Here is a 24,933-nt window from a genome sequence, read left to right as displayed (position 1 = left end):
ATGCTTTTGAACAAATTACTAACTGTTCAGTATTGTTAGCTTTTCTTTCCATTAGCTAAAGTCTTATTTTTCATTGTCTTTTACTGGCCGAAAGGTAGGTGTTTTCCTGTATTTTTCAACTACCCATCAACACTTCATAAATTATTCAAAATTCTACAAAAATCATCATTCAGAGTGAGAGGAATGTTAAAAAGCTTCAGAAATCTTGTTCAGAGCTGAAACAAAAGTAGAAAAATTTTGCAGCTGCTAATAATCCACAAATAAAGAAATACAAACAGCCTGGGACAGCATATTAAAGAGTGTTTAAAGTTTGCCCTGCCATTCTATCCATGGAGAGTATAATTGTTCTGAAACCAAGAATCCAGGAATCAAGGAACAGTATAGGATTTCAATGCTTCAACTACAAGGCAGGCTAGAGCATAAACCCCTAAATTCAGACCTGGGTGAAGCAGAACAGACTATGAACACATCCAATGACACATAGTGAAGGCTTGTTGCACCATTCCAAATGTTTTTGAGTGAGCTACTACAGTAAGGCACATCTCTCTGTCTGTCAAGCAACATTTCTGGTCACTGATATCCCAAAAATTGAAACAGAATATGTACATGCATATTGAAGAAGGCAGTACTGATTAATATTGAATTGTTGTACACCCCAGCCAATGCAGTCATCTTATTAGCATGCTTTTAAAGTATTTAAATATTAAAAGCCAACCCTCAAAATATGCTATTTGGATAATCAAGACAATCCTATGGATGAAAATATATTAAGGTACTGCTACTGTTCATTAATTGACCTCTAATGAAATTGTACTGAGATCTTTAAATTATTAAAATGTGCCATTTCAGTCAGAAACGTTTACACAGGATCTGTGTTAAGATGTATCACTTACCTGATAAACATGGAATGCATTAGCAGCTTTTCCACGCAGAAAGACTGAGGGAATCCAAACATTAATAAGAGCACGATTTGATCTGAGGAGGAAAGAGAAAACTTAAAATAGGGAATCATATTTATGTATAAGAATTGCAAAGCAACTACCTCCAGTGATTTAGATAATGATCAAAGTGACCAACAAAGCAACTTAACATTTCAAATGGAGTATTAGAAAAATTGTAGTTCTGCCTGAACCTTAAAAGGCTACCTTAGATACCTGCTGTATCTAAAAGTGTTCCCTAAAGTTAATGTAACTGAAAAAGAGCACTGAAACAATTCCCTTTGTGGGTTTTTGGTTGGTTTTAGGGGGGGCGTTTTTTGTTTGGTTGGTTTTGTTTTGTTTTTTTTTTTACAGCATGCATTTGACAACATTTGATTATACACATGAAACAAAAACTGTTCAACAAACTCAACATCTTGGTCCACAAAACTGAGCAAAAAACTGAGCAAAAAACTGAATTTATTAAATAACAGAAGAGCACTGCACAATCATGGAGAAGTCATTTCCATCCACTTTTTGTAACTCATCTCCAAATTTCTATGATTCAAAGCCATCAGCTACATTTTCACCCCCTCATCCACAAAAATCCAGATTTATTAGTATGACTAATAAAAGCAAAACTCCAAATCACAACACTCTAGAATGATCTGGGATGACCACCTGGGTTGTTTGTGGGTTTTTTGGTAGTACTGTTTGTATGCATTGATTCGGAGTTACTCTGTAAAAATGAGAAAGTCCATCACATTATTAATAGCACCTAGCATCTATCAAACTCAAAGCAACAGAAAACAGTAACTTTTTGTTAGAATACCAAGACCTAGTGCACTGAAAGAGCACTCCAAAAGAATCTTCATAAATCTAAACTCATTCATTCAACATTATTAAAAACTATATTAGGGCATGGACTGTGCAGCTCTCCATACTTTTTAACAATGGAACACCAAAGCTGAGAATTGAGTTACTGGAAATAATATAGGAAAAGCAAATTATTGAATGTGTTTCCTTATTCTTCTTTCCCATAAAAACAGTACAAAGAGAAAAATATGTGTATTATGAAACTTACATTTCAAAATCTGACAAACTCTGGTCTTCAGATGTTTGACTCAAATCTCCAGGGACCTATATTTACAAAACAGAAATAATTCCCACACACTGGTTATTATGCTTTCTATTAAGAAAGCATAATATTATAAGGAAATTACAATTCAACATTCAATTTTTAAATGCCAATAAAAACTATTACTGAGAAACAATAAAAGAAAAATAAACAATCACGCGACAGGATTATGAACATATCACCCTTGCGAGTTCTTCATGTTAGAATTTGCTATAGTTTTGTAAAGAAACAAATTGGGCTTTGTAAAAGCATGTACTTTTGAAAGGTATAGAAAACCCAGAAAGAAGCATCATTATTTGGCCTTTATAAGCAAAGTATGCTGAAACAAAAGTACATTGTGTGTATAAACAATTTATGGGAAGAGATGAAGCATATAAAACCTAGCAATCACTTTCTTTTACAACCAACATTCCATTAAGAGAAAGACACATGGTAATTTTATTTTAGCTGTGTTCTTACAAAACATTATATAGCTACAAAAGTTCATAAAGATGGCAATGATGGACTAAAACCTGTAGAATCAAAAGAAGTAGCAGTTATGAGAAAACAAGATTGAAGGAGCATTTAGAGCTGAAACAGCAATAACTTTTTACCTTACTTTAAAGCTAGGTAAACATAAAAGGCTAACTTGTCTCCTTTAAATACTGTAAAATGTAAAGCATAATCCAGAATAGTTAGTGTTTTGATGAAGAAAAACAGCTAAGTTGTAAACTTCCAGAGACAGCTTCTACATTAGTTAAATATTGGTTCAGTGTATCTCTATAATGTATGTTGCATGCATATTACTGTTTTTCAGAATATTTGCTGCCCAAGAAACTTAAATATATATTATTGCTTATTGTAAAGCAATATGTATTTATTTATTGCAAAGCAATATAAAATTTCAAAGGGGACTAAAGAAAAACTACTTCCCAGATGTTTTGACAGACCAGCTCAAGACTTCCCAATACACAAGACAAAACTGAATTTTGCCTTTCCAAGATTAAAGTTATATGGCTCTGCAAAAACTAAGTCTTCCTGCCAGAGAACGGAAAAGAGGAAGAGAAATGTGCAGAGCCGAGACAGCTCAAGGGCATATATACAGGGCATATATACAGAATCCTGAACACCTCTGCTGTCCTTTTTTGGATGAATGAGGTGGGAAGGGCCAGTATGACCTCTCCCTCAGTTACTACCATCAGTTGTTGTCTGTTCACAGTCCAGTCCACCCTCCAGTGGCAGCACACAGCCTGGCTTTCCAGGGCTCTTGTGCCAGAAAACAGACGTTCTTCTATCTTGCCTACAACCTGCACCCTCTCTTTGCCTGTATCTGAAGTGTCAAATCCTACCACCAGTTATATACAGCTATTTTAATTAACTTCAGTAAAAGTTTTGTATAAAAACCTCAGAGTGTGGACTCTGGAAATAAGAAAAAGTTGACATTAACGAGTTCTTGCACGCCTATGTTAAAACAGATTGGTTACTGATTTTGAGACAGTAATTGAAGTGTTGTTTATTGTAATGCAAAACACAGTGATGGAGACGTTACATCAATGTATTTCCTCATACCCTTGAAAGCACATACTTTTTGTTTTAATATTCCTCTGTTTGCTGCAGAAATTCTGCAACCCAGTAACTAGAAATTTGGAAAGATCACTGTGAACAATTCATTTAAATTCATAAATTATGGCCATTAAAATTGATTATCAGCATTTAAAGGAAAAGAGAAGACAGTGAAGAATCATGGAAGCTATTTTTATAACAAACTGTAAATTATATACTATTGTAATAATAAAATGTTAAGAACTTGTCTGGTATTTTCAAACCAGTGAAAGGGGGATCAAATATTCATATTCCACAATTTCTGGCAGTTACACACACTACCAACTTTGAAATTTCTAATTAAAGTCTACCAAGTAACTGATAGGCTATCAGCACAGAGTTTTGTTTACTAACACAGAATTAAAATTTATCCACTTAGGATAATGCAAAAGTCTTTAGGACTGTATTCAATTCACAGTTTCATTTTGGACAATAGCAGCTAATAACAACTAGCATTTAGCTAGCACTTAAAAATATAGTACCACTTCCACTTCTTAAAGAGTCTTAGGATTTAGTTTTCTCTCAGTATTCGATACATTAAAATATAGTATCAATATCTAACTACTGGATTAGGATATGGAGATACATGGTTAAAAACAAAATCTCTGAGCAGGGACATACAGCCTAAAATCTCCAAGTAAGAAAGTACAACTATAATACGTATGTGATTTATCGTTTGTCATCTCTGAACACAGTAACATGATTGTTTCCATCTAAAAGGCTGAAAATTATAGGTGAAATTCTGCTTCACTAATGCACACAGAACTGTTGTCAGCCACCTTACATAAATGTTATGATAAAATAGGCATGGATGCTTCCAGTGCAAACAAAAAAGTAAGGAGCAATAGCACATAATCATATGAACAAAAACTATCAAAATATGCCTCCCTCAGAAGATGGACAACTATTAGGAACATTCTTGACTCCTTCTGTTTCCTCCCTGTTCATTTTCAAATTTCAACCCAAACTTTTCTTGTAACACAAAAAGCCAAAGTGAAGCAACAGTTAGTAGAAAACAATTTTATTGTCTGAATATATCTATTTTACATTCAATTCTGCTAAAGAGAATCAAACACTATCAGAAATGCCAAGTAAGGTGTTCTTGACAGATGTGTTATTAGCTGTTATTTCTTATAAGCTAATATATATTTTATCTCATCACAAGTAATGGTTTTGAGCTTTTTCCAGAGTGGTATTCTACATTGTAATAAACAAACACTTACCGGCCCTCTCAAATCAATTAGTTCTTGTCTCATCTGGGACACAAGAGCTTCTTTAGCCATCAGAGCACGGTGCAGCCTCTCATTGAATTCAATCAGTTCCCCATGCATTTCAGCTACCTGAAAAACAAAGCCAAGAGATAAAACTCTAAACTGAAAATAAACCCGCACTGTGTAATTTCTTACAGGTATATCGACTTTTATTTATATTTTTTATTTTACCATACTCTCCAAGTAGTGCACCTCATTGTTAATGCATTAGTTTGAACGGACCATTAAGAACAGACACTGTAATAAAAATTTTGACTCATGCCTTGAAGTGTAGGTTTTGATACTGAATTTAATAGGACAAAATACAACTCTATGTCCAATTTTATTCCTATCAGAGGAGATCCTATGGCAACTGATTCTAATAAAACACCTATTAACTTTTGTTCTCAGTTTAATTCTTTGATGAACACAGCACTCAACAGTTACAAACTAATCACAATATTTTTGAACTGGGAATAATGCAAAATGCACAAACTGCATTAAACTTTGTCAATAATTCATGAGTAGTATATTCTACACTCTTACTGGAGTTTTAATAGGATTGGAGCTATAAGTCCACTCATCCCAGGCAAGTCTGTGAGGGGTCAAAGGAGCATAAATACCACAGTTACGCTGTGGCACAAGTTGTTGTGCATAGGTAAACAGTGTGGCCTCAAGCATGGCCTCTTTGGACACGAAGTCTATCTATGTCTGTGCTCTCCATTTTTGAGTCAAAGTGTCAAGAAAGCACCAACTGATGCAGGATGTTTATGAAAGTGAACAGGGCTGGATGAATGACAAGGATGAAAAGGATACCAATTTACAGAGCAAACTATGTTTAAGTTGGTTCCCTGCCAAGAGAAGCAAGAAACAATAAAACTCAAATCAAGGTTAAACATGATACTAAGCTCTTGAATTTTTCTTACACAGAAGTGTAAGCCTACAGCTTAATGGGGAAGAACTCCAAAAGGACAAGGGTTCCCAAATAGCAAAGGTCTAAATAGTAGCAGTAACGTGCTATCATCAAGAGAATGTGATGGGGAAACTAGCAGAAACAGGGAGCAAGGCCAAAAGAAACTTGAAATCTGTGTTCAGCAAGATTTTTAGCTAATTCTATTGGAACCATTATACTATAAAATTGAATGAAAGTTTCAGTTATGATGGATGACCCATCAGTACATAATATACCTGGCAAGAGAGTTGTCTTGAACTGATAATGCCATTTGTAGCCTTAGAGCAAAGAAATTTGAGCCGAAAAGGGTTTGTAGAATTACTTTCAAGGGAAAAGAAAGACTCTTCAGAAAACCCCACTGTTAGAAGTTTCCAAGTAAATCCTCCCTATATGACTCCTGTATTAAAGAAAAGGAATACTGATGAGGGCCACTATCAGAGGTGGAGCACCAGATGAGCAGTCCCAGGGCAGCGCAAGAAAAGCTACAATTTTAACAATAGTTAGATAAAAGCAGAAGCAGTGACTGGTCGGCCCCTCTAGTGGGCAAAGCAGGCTACCACAACAATACTGTGAAACGTGTTTTGTTACACCAACTCTTCAAATGCCTCCTCACATAGCCATCCAAAGCTAGAATAGGAGAGGCAGTGGGGTAACATTATGACAGCACAGCTGAATAAGATGAATATCAATCCACTACCTTCAATGATGGCACAGGGACTTGGACTACTGCCAAATCTCTTACGAGTTCATAGTTTCCCTTCTGGAAGCAGTTCACTACTATCTATGAATTTCATGCTTTCTTTTTCTCAAATTACCACTCTGCCTTCTCCCTCTTCCCCAGAGAAGTTCCCCAAGATAAAGCAGTTTAATTCAATTTGTTTAATTTCGTGCTCGCCTTTAATTTCGTGCTTTATTCCAGACAACCTGTATCTTTCACATAATCAAAACAAACAGAAAAACCAGCTTCAATTTGACAAGCCAGGAGCTGACATCATTGATTAAAAATAAAAATAATTATACCTGAGTTGAACTTCAAGTATTCTTTTCCAATTTCTTTTTATATTAGAGGGAGTCCTTCAAATCCAGTAATTTATCAGTGTGGCGTATACGCAAAAAGACCTAAACTAAGCCCAGCTACGATTTGTCTACGGACTGATCTCTCTTGTTAATTCTGAATTTACAAACTATTCTGAAATGCTCAGCAAATTACAAGCTAAAACCCAGTAACTGAACTAACAACAAACTTTCCTTGTAATGGGACTATCAGGAAGTACAAAAGCTAAAGGTTTCACAGAGTGATTATTTAAAACCAAACAGGCAAACACTTTTGTTTGCCTGATAATGTAAGCAGTTTTAGATTAATATTACACAATTAAAAAAAACTTGCAACACGTCTGAGTTACCATTTAGTTTCACTCCTCACTTTCTGAAGTGTAAAGGTTTAACGTATTATTAATATAGTTTCAACAATCAAAAGGTTTTAGTAGTAGCAGTAGTGTACTAAAGCAGCTTTAATCTACTGCTTTTGTTTTTGTTCTTCTCAAATATTTCTGTTGCACTTAATCCCATTAGAAAAACTAACTTCCTGGCCTCATAATTACACTCTTTTCTGGCTCCTCCTGATAAAAATCAGAACATCAGGACTTCCACATTATCAATTAATGACACTATGTATTCATATCTCAATTGTTCATTCAACATCAGCCTTGATAAAAAAGGGTCTTTGACTTCAAACACTTGTTAGTAATTAGGAAGCTCATTTTGCAAAAACAAAGGCATCTAAATCCATATGAACTTCTGTGTTATGACTAACATAGTAGGTGCCACTTAGCAAGCAGTTTTCCTTCATAAATTACAAGCATTTATGCACCAAACAAAATTGCCAACTTTACTAGGTAAAGTAATAATATAATGTCATTAACTCTGGATAAATTATTTTCCATATTGGCTTAAACACTCATTCCAATTCAAAGTGAGTGGTGTAATATTTAAGAATATCATAAGCCCCTCTGTGATTCAGGTTAATATTAGCAGGTCATTGTAAATTACAAAAAGCCTAGGCTGGGAGGCAGAACCTCTTTGTATTGCACATACAAAAAGATGCGGTATGCTACTAGTTGCAAATGCATAGAGAAAAACTGTAGAACTGGGAGTTGGTTGATTGGTTATCAAAGGCAATACAGAAATTTATGAATGGATGCAAAACTCTGTAGTTTATATATTTGAAATCATGACTTATTTTTCAGTGCCTGTCTCTATATCAGAACAAAATCCAAACTATCTGATGTAATATCTGTTTTCTCTCCCTCTAATTTGGATGTCCTTGAAATAACTTTCTACTTGCAGGCTCGATTAATACGTAAATTTAACAGCTTTCTCAAAACACTGGAAGTAATACAAAAATTTATAAATGCTCCTAGCACAGGTAAATAATAGAAAGAAAATTTAACAGCAAATAAAACAGCAAATCACTTGTTATATGTTATCAAAAGGACAAATTGGCAGGTATGATACTTGTGAAAATCACTTTTATTAGTAATTAAGTTACTTCAATACTTTTTCTTGTCAAAGAAAAATGTATTACCGTCACAGCAAACCACAAGGAGCAATGAGATATACTTCTGAATAACAATATTAACTTAGGTTCCTCTAATTTTTCCTGCATCAAGGTCTGCTAAAAACAATAAAGAGGTCTCCTTATAATTATATCCTTTCAGTTACATTTTATGGCATCACATCTTCCTTTATTCATTCCACACTGAAGCTTAAGCAGTAATTTTCCCTACTGGGACTTCAATCATCTTCACAGTTGTTTTTCTCCAAAACAATATGTTCAAAGCAGAAAATTAAAGTACAAATGAGCAAAGTTTCCCTTGGCCAGATGATCATTCAGATTTTGTCCTGGTCATATCAGAAAGCATGCTTAAAGAACCCAAATCCTTATCATGAAGGGGAAGTGAAGCTAACATAAAATATTTAGACTCCACAGTAACAGAACTCTAAAGACCTGTTGTCAAAAGAAAATATAAGTCTACTCCCGCTGCCTGACAGCACTGCAGCTATACTGTCTAGCACAACCACATATAAGAGCAGTCTCCAGAGAAATTACAAAGGTAAATACTACCTAATGTTCCACAGCAAAGGACTAAGCTGTTAACTTAAAACATGCTAGGAATGTTTCACTAAGTATATGAATAATACAATCTGTCTTAGAAGGACATGCTTTTAGAGTAGAGAAACAGAATTTTAAGAACTTGCAACAAGAAAAACATTAATGAGGTTTTTTAAAAGGGTGTTTAGTGGAACTCAGATTTTTTTAAAATATAATTTGCAGCTAAAATTCATAAAAGTTTTCGCATGAGCCACATCTGAATTAATGACTTTGTCCGGTATAGGCATTTTTTTCCCCAATTGTCACAAAATGCAAAACAATGTATTTCCCAAGAAACTCTAAGGCAGAACTGGAAGTTACTTCCTTTTGCTCTCAGTGGAAGCATGGGTGTATTTTTCCCATGAGAAGATGCCCTTTTTAAAAAAACAACATTCTTCTACATTTTTCTCCAACAGAAATAAAGCCAAAGGTCTTCAAAAAAGAGCAGGTATCTTACTAAATAGTAATAATTTCATTTTCCTACAAGTGAAAAGCAGTAAAACTCAAAATGGCAGACAGTTCAGACAAATCTACTGATACAGCCATAAAATGCTTAGTCATTGCTTTCTTTTGAAAAACTTTCATTTTGTATTCTTCACATTTCCATCTGCAAGTTACTTGGTTCAAAGCAGACTGAAAGAGCCATTTAGGAATAGGGTTGGGTTTTAGTTGTTTCGGTTTGGGTTTTTTTAATTCTGTGGAGTGGATTTTTGTTTGTTTACTATAGCTACATAAGGTAACCACAAGTCACAATTCATCAAAACCAACAAGAAGAAAATAAGCTGTAGCTTTCAACTCAAAATACATTGGGAACTCTGCATGTTGAATGAACCAGAACTACATATTAATGCTTGCAATATTTCACAGTATACAGTACTACCAGTGTCCTGGTTTCGGCTGGGATAAAACTGAGCAAAGCACAGTAGTGATGGAGCCAGAACTGACTTCAGCAAGCAGCAATCCAACACTACATACCATCCTCCTGCTGCACCCAATGTCACCCGCTCACCACACCACACTGAAGCCTGACCCTGCTCTGCCGACTGAGCAGACTTTGCACCACCCCTCCTGCCCAGAAAGACTAAGACTAGTATGACAGATGGAGCCCAAAGTTGTGGACTAAATGAACTCAACAAACGTTTTAGAGATGGTCCAGTGTGTGTGTGTGTGTATATACGTATCTCAAAGGACAGAAAAGGTGATGGTGATTGATTAGGCTGTATTGGAAAGTATGGGACCTGAGCATGACGTAAATGGTATAGAATAAGGGGTGGATACTGTCCTGGTTTTGGCTGGGATAGAGTTAATTTTCTTTCTAGTAGCTGGTATAGCGCTATGTTTTGGATTCAGTGTGAGAAGAACATTGATAACACACTGATGTTTTCAGTTGTTGCTAAGTAGCATTAAGCGCTAAGTATAGATTTTTCAGCTTCTCATGCCCAGCCAGCAAGAAGGCTGGAGGGGCACAAGAAGTTGGGAGGGGACACAGCCAGGACAGCCGACCCAAACTGGCCAAAGGGGTATTCAATACCATGTGATGTCATGCCCAGCATATAAATTGGGGGGAGCTGGCCTGGGGGACAGATCGCTGCTCAGGAACTAACTGGGCATCGGTCAGCAAGTGCTGAACAACTGCACTGTGCATCACTTGTTTTGTATATTCCAATCCTTTTATTATTATTGTCATTTTATTATTGTTATTATTATCATTATTAGTTTCTTCCTTTCTGTTCTATTAAACTGTTCTTATCTCAACCCATGAGTTTTACCTTTTTTTTTTTTTTCCCCTATTCTCTGCCCCATCCCACCGGGGGAGAAGGGAAGTGAGTGAGCAGCTGCATGGTGCTTAGTTGCTGGCTGTGCTTAAACCACGACACAGTGTTTACCTACATTAATCCTGACATACAAAAAAGCACTAAACACAATGAACAGGAAAAACACTACTCTAGCAAGACCTGTGCCTGGCCAGGGAAAATGAAAGTAATCAGAAAAAGCAAAATCAGATACACAGGATAATGAGTTTAATAAGTGTTAACAAGAGGGATAAAAATTAGCATGTCTCTAGCTGCTGCATCCTTCCATGTATCCTCATAGCAAAACCCAAAGCCCAAGATGAAAGATCTAAACAACAAAGATCTAAACAAGTCTCTAAACACCACCATTATTATCTTTCCCTAGATGCTTTTAACTTCTCATTTCACACCTGGAGGAAGGTTTCACCTCATCTACTGTGCTGAGACAGCTATTCTGAATTGCAGCTCATTATCCCTTTACTAGGATTATCTTCATGAATTAACACAAAATACTTTGAATGTACAACCAGCATTCATAAGGATAATCTGACACAAGCAATGAAGTAGAGACACAGTTACTATCAGGAGACCACTTTTCATAAACATTCTATAGCCCACCTTCAAGAGAACAAGACTTGGAACTAAATTAATATTATTATTGCATACTAAAAATCATGGACTCAAAAAAAGTAGTTTCACAGGCCACAAAACATTATCTAGTCTAAATCAATTTGATGATTTAATTTTTTTCAAAAATTGTTGACAGACTGATTTTTACCTAGCAGGTTTTACACTATACCAGGTATTAACTGTCCTCCCATAACTTGCACAGATACAACAAAAACACAGACTGGCACAAGTTTTATTTTATATTTTAGCTACGCAAATGCAATTGTGGTTCCATACCTAATCCAAACCAATTGGTGAGCTCAGCTGACTTGACAGTGTACGGATCCAGTATTTAGTAATGACTGTGGAACCACAAAAGCATAATAGAAATGTTTCTTTTCTTGCTTATCACAGTTTTCTCATTGTTATCCCCCACATGCCATGTTTTGACCGCAACAATAAAAAAACTTCCCGTACCATCAGCCACACCTTTTGGGCCCCAGTAGTCCCTCCTGGGAGAGTGCTGCTTAAAGTCACATCAATCTGTGGTTTTACTATTCCACAGATATTAACTGCTAACCTTCTGTTTTTCCTATAAATCATGATAGATTAACATAGTTAGGAAACATATTCAGCAGTTGCTGCCATCCTTTAGATGCACCTTGGTGTTTGCTGCATCCAGGGTTGTACAATAAGGAAATCTTCAGCAGTGATCACAAAATATTGCTGCTCTTCATGTTCATTCATTTCCATCTACACTGTGTGCAGGACCATCAATCAGAGGAGGAAAGTGATCTGAATGAAAATACCTTGAAAATATTTTTAAAACCAAACCAGGTTCTCAAACCAGTTTGCACCATGCACATAGAAACTACTGTTCCATTACAACTGTGGGGTAGGTGCCCTGTGATATAGAAGCAGGATTCAAGCAATAGATTGCCTGCTTAAATTGATATTGCCGCCAAAGATGCAACATAAACCATAGCATGTGTTTAACCTGAAGAACTTTGACCATGTTTTCCCCAAGTACATGATTTAACAAAAGATACTACCTCTTCCTGAAGTCTTGCCTGTAACAGTTAAAATACAGTAAGAAAAGAAATAGCCATAAATGCCATACTGTTTTTACCTTGTAGAACTTGCAGAAGAGACAGCTTAACACAGTTATTTACCGTTAACTGAATATAAACAGCAGTGACTCAGAAATAAGTTCGTTTGTAAAGAAAAAACCTGACCAGTGCACACATTAACAAGTGGATCACTGATTAAGTGCGTGGTGATTCATGGGGATTTCTCTTGCCTCAGAAAACAAAACTGTTCATCTTACTCAGCCAGGACTAGTCTGTCAATGAGAGAGATGCTATACACATCATTCAGAGAACTATGTATTGTATTTCAGGAGTTGGATAAAAAATAGTTCTTGCCACACTTCTAGTGCTATTGCACTTAGTAACTTAAACTGTGCATTGCGCACCCTTGGGAGTGAAGAGTTTATCAAAATTATTTTCTTTTTTTTTTTTTATTTGGACATAAATTCTTACTGAGAAAATAAATATACATATATATAAAAACATATTTCACAATTCTTATGAAATAAGACAAATTCTTTTAAGAACCACAGAAAAAGTCAACCTTTGTGCCAAAGTGCGCTGACCAGATGAAATTACATCTCAGTGTATTTCAGTAATAGTTTAAATGACAAAAGCTACAGAAGGGCTTGTGATTCCACAGAAAAGAGCTGACCAATTTACTAATTTAAGATGTGTTTTCTATACTGACTTCAAATTACTTCTTTAACAAGAAAGAACAAAAGGCATGAAAATTTGCAAAATTAAACTCTCCAGAATGGTGAAAGTTTTGCTTAATATCAAAGATTACCTTTCGTAGATATCATTTCAAATGTTTGAAACAATTCAGCTTTTCAGAAGAGCTGCATAATTTGTCAGGAATTTAGAAAACATTAAACTTAACCTTTTTGACGGATGTCAGATTTCATTAATATCTGATATTCAAAATAAACTCTCAACTCCAATCTACTGAGTGTACTTATTTGAACAAAGTGATTCACATTTTGAGTTCATGTGATCAGCATATGCAACTTCCAAGTCAGAAAAACAGTTTCCCAGCCTCACATACCAAATGCTCAGACATCAATCTGTCAGGCGTAAAAATACAACAGGACACCTACCACATAAAAAGTTGTCTATGAGCTTTAGGAAAAGGTACAAGAGTATTTTCAAGTTCATTAAAAGGCAAACCACTGGTTTCTATGGAATTTTACTTTAAAAGCTGAGCAATTCCTAGTTAATTTATGTAAAAAAATTCCAAATCCTAGAAATGTATCTTGCACAGGCTTCTACAAGGAAAGCTTTAGAGAGTTGGAAAGGATTTTTTTTTTTTTTTAAACTGTTTGGTTTGTCTCCAATATTCCTGTAAGGATGAAAGTTTCTGCAGAACAATAAGGGATTAATATATTGTGATACAAGTTTCAGTGCATCAAAAGCCTCTTATTCCAGCAGAGGAGCTAGTCTCCTCATTCCCTAGTCTGACAGGAACAGTCTATGCCAGGAAACTGAAAATTCAATGTCATTTATTGAGTCTTTAACAGAGCGCTATCATAATACAGTTTAGTGCATCATGAGCATAACCTACAATTTAACTTTGATGAAATGCAGGTTAAAGCCCACCACTAAAATTACTCTTAAATAGAGCACAAAATTATCAAAGAATGAAACTGCACAGAAAGCTGAAGTCATATTCTCTCTAATTAGATATGTTTGCTAGTTCATTACTGGTCTACAGCCACAAAGAGAAAGAAGAGATGAATTGGAGAATCTTACAGATAACAATCTGACCACAAGTCTTTTAAAGATGTAAAAAAAAAAAAAAACAACCCATAATTGTTTTAGGTTTTTTGTTTGTTTTGCTTCATTTTAAATCCTTAGCAATATCAGGTGTGACATGTCAGCAAGTCTGTAGTAATTGTTTATTTGGAGCTTAGTTGCAATGCAAACTATCAAGAGTTTGTCTCTTCCTCAGTGTATAACACAGGAAAACTTGTGATATTACTCTGACAAACCTTACATAAGCAGGACAAAGCAAATTAAATATATTTTCACCTTACGTACAGCAAACTTAAGCTAACAATGCACAGCAATGGCCCCAAACATATCTTATGATGATTTCAAACACACTTTATTATTCATGGCTTGAAAGTTGTATAAATCAACCTACTTTCTCTTCTAAAACAAAATAGCATTCTAGTCCCAAAGCATATGACACTGGAAAACATATGGGAATTGCTAGAGGTATCCAAAGACCTATCAAAATCCCAACAAGCTTCAAATCGGAGGTTTAGAAGAAACTGTGGTAACTAGATAGATGTTTCACTATTATTTGTGAGGAAATACACCATTAAAAAAAATTATGCAGGATTTTTACAAAAATTTCTCTGTTTTAAGCATAACATTCAGTTAAGTTTCTTCAAGTTTCTTTCCTCCTTCAGAATCTTTAGTTGCAACTTTTCTTTATCGATTTGGTTAAATCAACCGATTTGCAGATCATAACTAAAGAACTTCAATAAATACAAACTTTTTTATAAATATGGTAAGTAGCTGAAAATTTCTTCCATATATTATTATCAACAAAATAATTCCAATGGAAAAACAGAAAAAAAAAAATCTCTAATTACTCAGCAGAACCATTCTTTTTATTCTCTTGACAGCTAGTCATTTCTCTGTGGGGAGACTTCAATATCCTACTCAGCTACCAAGAAATTCAAGGGAATCTTTGTCTTCAGTTGAAATAATCTATTAGGCACAAAATAAGAGTTACTGAAACTGCTTCAGTCTGAACATTCTTCAGACCCAATTCTAGCTGAATGGAACTGCGAGAACAGCGTTCAAGAGTGGTTTCTATCCCAGTCCTCAATTTGGAACACAACGCAGGATACCCTTTGAAAATAAAGACTTCACATCTCTCATTTGTGGAGAGAAAAAGGAATTATGACTTTTGGTAAATACATCTGGATTGTTACAGGGGTTACATCCTATTTTGAGTTATGTGAAGATATTGTTACAGGCTAGTAAGCGAGACTCACATGTAGACGACTTTTGGATGTGATTTGCAACAAGGTTTTCCAGGGGTTACATCCACTGCAGTGTCATCAGTGCTACCGCTAACACTATCTTCCACAAACTCAGAAGTGTTAGCAACAAATTCCTGAACATGCAGAACAAACTTGGTAGAACTAAGGAGGATGCTTTTAAAGCTGAAAGAGATTTTACCTGTGTTCTTAATTAAGATATTCTTTTGATAGGTACAGAACAGAGGAAAGGAGTCAGAAGAACCCAAAAAAAGGTATGCATTATGGAGAGAATTAGTTTCACATGGTCCTATGAGAAAAGGATAACCAAGTATGAATGTTTTAGAAGAACTGTATTAATCTCTTTGACGCATGACCTGCATTTTTAGTCATCTTCATGTTAATCAGTTAATATGAGTATCCAATTTCAGAGTATTTTGGGCAAGACATAGAGAATTGTTTTACTTTTTATAAAAATGTTCATTTATTATTTAATAGCAGATATGGGTATTAGATAATAAATTTCATTACTTTTGCCTGGAAAATCATTTGTATTTAAATTTAGGATGAAATCCTAATCTTTCTTTTTTTTTCTTTAATGAATTTTACATTAGTCTTAAAAGTGAATCTTGCATTAAGAACTTTTTCTAACATGGTTATATCAATAGAACTAGTAGCTTCCATCATCCATTTCCATACTGCAGTATTCAATAAGCTACACGGTAAAGCAATACAAAAATGAAACACAGTTTGGCAATCAGAAAACAGTATGAAAGCACAGAAAAAGCTACAGATCTCACTATGTCCTCATTTTAAAGCTCAACTGATAAAACAGCAATACCTGTAATTATGTACTGTAACTTATACAATACCTGAAACTTATTGTCTGTGATGCTTTCAACTTCACCACCATCAGTTATAACCTTAAGGAACTTGTTTATTTATTAAAACCTTCATTATAATATCAAAGTATAAATGTGTACCCTTGTTAGGAAAAGTGTTTTTAATTATCTGAATTGCTTTCAATATGCTTTGAAGTTGAATGAACAAATTTGTATTTTAACCACAGAAGCCTGAAAATTAAATCTTTTTTTTTTAATTTTTAAAGCAAAAATCAGACTTTTCTTTTACACTAATGTAGAAAAAAATAACAACTCAGCAAAGAAACTATTTACAGCTTCAAATGTTATGTTACAATTACAATTCCATAAAATTTGTGCAGTACAAACTTTACCTCAATCAATTTTCTTTCGTAGGAGCTGGCTAGTTCCTCGTTGTTTTCTACTTGCTTTTGCTCTGGAATAGTAAATTCACCATCAGTGCTCCAAATGTTTGGCAGAACTAAAACAAAGAGATACCTCAAATTAAAATGTTAAATTACATAAACATCTAAGACAACCCATTTAGAAGTAATAGCTCTAAAAAACCCCATTTACTAGAAGTATCAAAACAGGATGCAATATTAAACAGTATTTCAAGTAGTAAAATACAAATGCTGCCGGGAGCTTTCTTGTGAGCAATATTTAGACAGGTACTCTCAGCAGAAAAAAATGCAAACTAAAAGCTTTTGGCTGTTCTGTGACTACAGCTATCTAATACATGTAGGCAGTAACTGCAATTCCTACCCAAAGCCTTTGAAAACTAAACCTATGCTTCTCTTCTAAGTCTTTTTTTCTACTTCTCTTCCAAAACATTTCATATTACTTGCACAGACTAATTATATATCATAGAAATTACAGAAAATAGGGCTGAGAATGGACATTCCATACTTCATCTAGTATTTCCTATTTTTGCATAAAGCAGAATCAGCTGTTGTTATTTCATTCCTGACAGTTGTCTAATTTATTCCTAGAAACCTCCAATAATGGAGATTTCATGCTTCCCTGCACAATCTATTTAAATTTAAGTATTCTTCTCAGAAAGGTTTTCTTGATAGCTAATCAAACTTCCTTCACCTGCCATTTAAGCCCATTACTTCTTTTCCTATCCACAGTGAATGAAAACTAGTTTATTCTATTCCTGTTCCTAGCAATCATATATGTATTTGATGATCACTGTAAGGCCTATCTAAGTAAGTCTCCTCCAAGTTACGCAAAGTCCAGTTCAACTTTTCCTTACAGATCATGAATTTCTAAAAAAACAAGTTAGCACATATAAAGTAAACAAGCATTAATAAAAGAGACGTTTAACAATTGCTTTCACCATTTTTCAAGATCTAAACTATACAACCACTATAACGTAGATAGAAGACACCATAATTCATCTAACTAAATACTCTTGCACCTGGGAACTGATTTTTGCTTCAAGGAAGACCATATACATTCAGAAGTTTACTATTATTTTAAGTGAATTTTGAATGCTATTTTAAGAGCTATTTCTTGTAAATCTTGCTTGAAGTTCTTCAGCCAGAAACTTCTAAGATCAGCATTTTCATATACATAATATTATTGTATCTTAGCAGGTTTGAAAAATGGTACACATCCAACTCCTGCTGATAAGCTGAGAAATCAGGATGCTTACTTATTAAATATTTAACTACCAATATCAAGCTGCTCAGTCTATGGCAGTGATCACTCATTTTGAAAGCTGGTATGATATTCTGAACTTGACACAGTTCTGACTCCTGGGCAATTTATTTATAATAACATTTTGAGTGGTTTTTCATTTTTTTAAGTCACTACAAGGCAAAGTATTATGCTGAGTTTCATTTATTATTTTAGGAAACTATTTAAAAGCCATACTCAGTAGCATCTGATCTGATTATTTTAGCAAACATGTAGATTCTTCTCTATTTATAGTCATAAAATTAGCAGAACAGCAGAAGCTCAATTTATTTTGACTCAAAATAGTTTTACAGAAAGTCTAAACACATAGTGTTCTAAAACCTACAATACATTTATGACTTTTGTTTGGATACCATTTGGAAGAAGATTAATTATTCTTGAATTACTCATGATAACATAGGACAGCAGTGAAATTAGTTGTATGCAACAGTTTATGCCTGCTTGATGAAGACAATTTCCTAACATTAAGCAAAAGAGGACAGCTGGGAGTTTTCCGGGTTTAAACAGATCAGAACTCTATGTCCCTCTCTACATGTAAGGCTAGTTAGAAATCAAGAACCTTAACCTATGAGTGTGTAAATTAATATATAAAAAACCAACAAGAATTTTAACTTAAAATGGGAAAAGCAGAGAAAACACTAGTTTCTTCATCCCATTTTCTTCACAAAATTGTCACAATCTCAGAATACAGTAATAAAACAGGTCTTGTAAATATACTCTGTAATCCTTTTAGGCATGTAAGCTAATTAAGGACAAACTGACTTAAGACAAGTTGTTACGGTCACTTTAAGTTATACCACAATTGGAATTCAGTAATTTGCCTTAAGTTACAACAGTGATATCTGTACTGAAAAGTACAAATAGCTCTTTCTAATAATGCAAATATTCTTAATTATGAAGGCTCACATCTGAAAAATATGAATGCCTATGATGAGATACTGCAAGTTATGTATATAAACCATGGGTTCAATAGTTTCTATAATCTGGTAAAAGAAAAAACTTTTTTTTGTTTCACTCTCTTTTTTTGAAGTGTACCTAAACATATTAGTTCTCAGGGATTATTTATGTGTTTAAGTACTTTTTTGAGTCAGAAGCCCCAGTACTACTAAAAATTTCACATAAATCTCCAATGGCAGGTAAGAAAAAAAAAATTTGGTTTTATAAATATACAACATGTGAAGTTAGAATATAAGAAAAATTATCACAAACAGTGCATGTAGCTGAAATTTATTCTGGTCACTAATGATAAATATTACAGAAAATTACTGTGGCTTGATTAAATATCCTTTGAGCATAAAGCATACATGTATTCATTTTTAGAAATGTTGGTACTGTTCCATCCCCCTTTTTCATCTATAAAATCTGACCATCCTACTCAGTTTCTATTCTTATCATTCACTAATCTGCATAATTTTAACATGGCAGAATATAGCTAGCCTAGGAATTTTTTTTTCTTTTCCTATAATTACACTCATCATGGAAACTGTCAGTATCTAATGAAGGATAATTTCTGCTATTATAAGAAGCTTAAGCGATGGTTTCTGTGAAAAATTCTTAATATGAATCACTACACTCCAGCAAAGTCGGAAGTAAAAACATATGTTCTCACTAACAAAAATCCTTTTAAGGATGAATGAAGTTTTTAAACTACAGATAGGTATAGTGACTAGCCCTTAAGAGCAGAATTAATGTAGTATTCATTCATACAGCCACTTATATGACCACAATATTGACAATTAAAAAAAAAAAAAAAAAAAAAAAGACAGATGGTGCCGGTTTCTGAAAAGCCACCTCGCCTCTCAAAATACCTTCTGTAGTCAGTGGAAATACAGGTCCCACCAGAAGATGATACACAATCAAGACTCCAATTCATCCTGTCATGGACGCTTCTATCACCACTGACCACTGAAGAAAAACAGGTAACACTGCTGATAACTTAACTCGTTATCTTTCAGATATAAAATCTGTTCATTAGAGTCAGAGCAACCTAGCAAAGAAAATGAAATGTCTGGCCTTAATACAGAGTCTATTTCAAACAGTCTGCAAATACTGATCTCCAAAATGACACTAACAGTATAACTTAGAGATACTAAATTTTGTCTCCTCAAAATAATTATTCTTATGTTTCAATATCACATTAATTCACAGATTATTTTTTAAATTAAATTTTCATCTGATCGCTTTTTCTAGAAAGTTTCTTATTGAAAAGAAGACCACCTCATGTACCAGAAAACACTCTGTAAAAATAAGTACAAAAATCTACATCAGTATTTTTCTCAAAAGGAAAAGATATCAAATACGTTATCTTCACTTTTGGGAGACATTACTCTACCATGGTTGGAAGAGGTGAATAGGGCTTATAATGACCTCTTGCTAACCCCACTTTCATATAAAAGATTTCATTTGTTTTGGCAAGACTCGGCAAGGAAAGCAAAGACTTCTTAATTGTTTCTACTCAGCAGTGATTTGATGGTATGCCATCACATAACATTCTTTTTGTTTGATATCAATCTGCATTACAAAACCGTTCACACAACAGCAAATAGCCCAGTCAGAGATACATCAGGGACAGTTCTCATAGAAACAGAACTGTCATCTTTTCAGATGCTGATATTTTCCAAGAGGGGGAGGGCTGATGTCATCTGGGTAGCATGTGGAAGCATGAACCATGTCCCCAGCCACACTGCGATTGTTTTCTGTGGCTGAAGTGTTGGTTATGGACAGGGCTTGCACAGGATTGGGTGGTTGGTTATCTACAGAGGATCATTCCAGGATCAGTCAGGGAAAAAAAAAAAAAAAAAGCAGATTCTTGTAAACCAGAGACATGCCTGTTCACCCATTATTCTTTCATTGTCAGTTTTTATACAAGTCCAGGAGTCACTTCCAGCATTTGGTTACCATACCTATGCTTCCAATAAACTCTGTCTCAGTGGTAGCATACAGAAAAACAACCCTTGTGCATGGATTTTCCCCCCTCCCCCTCCACTTTATCCTTACCTTCCACTGTTTGACCTTCTCTTCTGAGCATCTGGACAGCTCCTACATACTTCTTAAGCTGCACTTTCAGCACCTCATTTTCTCTGTTGATAAAAAGGGCAGAATAAATAAATATTATTGTTTTCTCAAAATAGAGGAAAGCCCCCTTCAATGGAAACAAACACACTATATGTAATAATAAGATTTACCTAAGCTGTGTCATCAAGATGAAAAAAAATAATGACTTGCACATTAAATAATACATCAACAGCAGAGTACCAGGAAAACTAGCTTTCCATGGCCACATAAACACATCAGTGAAACCGATTTTCTCATAATAAAAAATGTCACTAATTGTTTAATTTAGATTTTCTACATCATGCTACATTGATGGCAGAAAAATGATACAGTCTAAATCAACAGTCGATTAAAAAAATGAGGATGGGATACTAGACAAGGAAATTCAGAATGGCCAGTATAAAATTTGACAATCATTTTACTAGTTGTCCAAGTATTTAATGTCAAGCAAATAAGAATTCAGCTTTAGAAACAGACTTTATCGTTGTAAGAAAATGCCAGCACTTCAGCAACAATATTCAAGGTAAAAGTTATCCACCTACCATTCCTAAATGAAAACCATAAGAGAAGAAATTAAGTTTATCCCTTTGACTGTTATATTTCAGTGCCTGTACCTGTCTCATTTTTCTTCAGAAAGTACAAGTATTCAAATCAGGTACTATCATAGCACCAACATTAAGCATCTTAGTTTATATCTGGGGGGAAATAAAAAGGATTCTAACTGACTGAATTTTAAACAAAGCTGACAAATTGCATGTCTGAAAATTCAAGCAACTGTCTAAGCCCATTCAGTTCACCAAGTATGACAGAAGTGTTTATACAGAAGAAACATAACTAAAATGTGTTGCAAGAAAGTGAATTCAGACAACTTTTACTCTTCTTTAAGAAAATATCAGGGTAGAAATCCATAGGTGCCACAGGTGCAGCACATGACATCACATACAAGAAACCTGCAACTGGTTAGAGAGAAAAGAGAACATGGACAAGTCAAAAATATGCCAGTGGAGCGGTACAAGCTCCAGGAATGATGAAACCATAGCTATGTAACAGATTACAGAAAGCTGTAAACAGATTATGCACAAAACAGTAGGCATTTTATTTATGAGAATTTATTCAAGAATGAGAAGTATCCAGAAACACATGCAAATATGTTTGATGGTCCTTATCATACTATATATATACACACATACACACACACACACACAAAAAAAAAAAAATACACACACACACACAAATAAACTGCTGTTGTGAGCAATACCATATTTATATATAAAAACCCTAGACTGGTACTATATTCATATTTCTGTGGATTTCAAATCAGTTTTCTGAACTACATAACCTCAGTTTTATTCAGTCCTTTAGTAGGAGGTTGCTAAATAATTGAGAAGAAACTATTGATTACCCAGCTATCAAATTTTAACAAAGTCCTGGATGATTTTATGCTTTTTATGATATTTTTCATTTCCTAGACTACAAAGAACAAGTCAGTTTTTCCACCAGAGATGGACACTGATATTCAGATTAAGGGGGTGGGGGGGTGGGGGGGGGGGGCGGAATCAGAAACACAGTTTAATTCTATGTACTATATTAAAACAAGTCTAAATAATTCACTTATGAAAAAAAATATTATATGACAGCTAGACAAAATGATTTCTCACCAGAAGTGTAAATATGTCTGCATGGAAATAACTATACAATTACAATACATTGAGTTTTAAGGATTCTCATGAAATAATCATACACCATCTCATTTCCACATTTGAGAATAGACTCAGTGCCTTCTGTCTGTACTGAGAACACATTAAAAAAAAAATTTTTTACTATTGTGCCTATCGACTTAAAATTGATACAGTACAGATGAACTTCAGAAAGACTTTAATTCACTTAAGGTTTTTGATACAAGACTGAAATTCAAACCAGCATACTATGGCCCAGTCACAATTTCCTAATATGCCTCTTTTCATCTTACTACTGAAGCCTGAGCCTCACTACTCATACTTTGACATCTCTTTCTCATTACTACTATTTAGCTAGATTCCAAAGAGGGCCCATTCTGATATACATGAATTTATATAGCTCTTTTTACCAGAGCATGTTTTAAAAAAAAAAAAAAAAAATTAGCAAGCACTCACTAGAAACTCTTTAGTGACTTCAAGAGGCATTATATCAGATATTCATAGCAACTACTTTATAGGAGGAGAAGCTCCTGTATAGGAGTTAATGGTCAGATTTGCAGAAATTCTCGTCCCGCTGACCCAACAGTACTACCTGTTCTTAAGGATGTTAAATACTTCTATGTGAAGGCCCCAGCTTTACTTCTGCAACTTTTCCAAACTTTACCGTTGAACTTGAAGCAAAACTGTTAGCCTGTTATGAGACTAGTGATAAACACAATGCTTTCAGCATCTTTTGAAGTTCTCCAAACAATTCCACATTCCGTGCTGAAGAACAAATGACAAGACTGTAAGTACAAGTTGAAGGGGACAGAGGAAAAAAAGACAAAAAAAAATCAGGCTGAAATACATGGGAAATCAGAGAACTATGCCACTAAAAGCACACTCATCTCCAAAACATCAAAGAAATTTCCCTGCTTGATCACTTCTCCCATGTTAATAAGTAGCTGAAAGACAGAGTAATAATATGTTGGTTTACCCTGTATAAGCTCAGTGATAGAGGATGACAATCTAGTATCCCTACAGATTACTCTTTTTGCTCAAATGGCACAGGTCTAGTGTGTGTTGTTGATTAAGCTTTATACCATTGGTGATTACATGCAGAACGATGATACACGACATACTTTTCTTTGGTTGTTTGATTATAAAACTAGAAAACTGCACATTAAGAGCTACACTGAAAAAAATACTAAGGTTTGAAATCCAATCACACACAGAAAAAATGGATTTAAAGCATCCTATGAAATCAGAATTTAACTCCTCCCCAGGTCTCTTTATGATTTATTATTATTTGGGTACACATAAGAAGCAGATTAGCAGAACATCTCTGAAGCTTTATGTCTTCAAGACAAAGAAAAACACATATGCATTTGCCCACTTTTTTTTCCTTAAGACAAATACAAAGTTAGTTTCTGACAGAGCAGATTTATCTGCAAAATCTCTCCAAAAGTATTAGAGAAATACAAACACATTTAAATACAGCAACTTATAAATGCCACACATCTATAACAGCAGGATAAATTTTATTCCATCTGAAGCTTTTTCAAGCAACTGTAGGAGTTTCTCCATAGTTATGTGACTATTCTCCAAAGAAAACCAGATAAAGATATTTCCAGGTTCCAACAAACTATTTATAAGCTAATGCGGTAAGGATCGACTTTTTTTAGCGTGTATTTCATTCTATAGCACTTTTATCCAGTGAAATAACTTAAGATGCAATTAAACTCTGTAGTTAGCTTCTTGCTTTAGTACTTTTCCTGAAGATAAATCAAAATATTAAAAAATTATGTGTATCCACTCTCAGCCATTAACTGTCTTTGCTTAAAACCAGCAGAAAAATACAGTACTAATTATGGTAATGAATCAGTACATAATAACAACTGTAAGCAAAGAGAAGAGGAATTTAAGTATCAAAACCTTAAATGGTGATACATGAGTGACTTTTAACAATTTTCTAAAATGGAAGATACCACCTCATAAAATCCCTAAAATCGTAAATATTTCTATTGTCAGACATACTTGAAAATTCACCAGAAACCACAGTATGTATTCACAAATTATATGAAAAGTCTTAAGGATCCTACTAAACTCCTGTACTGAAACCAAAGTCAGAAAAAGGAAAAACATTCAGTAAATTTCTTTCAGGAGTATGCATATGGTCAGAGCT

At 34.4% G+C, this 24,933-nt stretch overlaps 1 protein-coding gene across 5 annotated transcripts in view; it reads right to left on the bottom strand.

The window, feature by feature from the left end:
* The window catches only part of SNX29 (sorting nexin 29), a 114,347-nt gene that overhangs the window by 43,636 nt on the left and 45,778 nt on the right, over positions 1–24,933 (bottom strand). For 4 of the 5 annotated variants that reach the window (XR_008232894.1, XM_052773439.1, XM_052773440.1 and 1 more), the window contains exons 14-18: positions 21,037–21,119; positions 16,710–16,816; positions 4,860–4,976; positions 2,002–2,057; positions 894–975 (exon numbers count right to left, since the gene is read on the bottom strand). Coding sequence is in view for 3 of the 5 variants with exons in the window: in XM_052773439.1 (XP_052629399.1) it covers positions 894–975; positions 2,002–2,057; positions 4,860–4,976; positions 16,710–16,816; positions 21,037–21,119 (445 nt within the window). In the remaining 2 variants the exon portion in view is untranslated. Of the gene's footprint in view, positions 1–893; positions 976–2,001; positions 2,058–4,859; positions 4,977–16,709; positions 16,817–19,847; positions 19,945–21,036; positions 21,120–24,933 lie in introns of those variants that run through there. The other variant, XR_008232895.1, reaches the window with a different exon arrangement.

The sequence above is a fragment of the Harpia harpyja genome, chromosome 21, assembly GCF_026419915.1.
Source record: "Harpia harpyja isolate bHarHar1 chromosome 21, bHarHar1 primary haplotype, whole genome shotgun sequence".
NCBI lineage: Eukaryota > Metazoa > Chordata > Aves > Accipitriformes > Accipitridae > Harpia > Harpia harpyja.
This window is presented reverse-complemented; position numbering and strand designations above follow the sequence as displayed.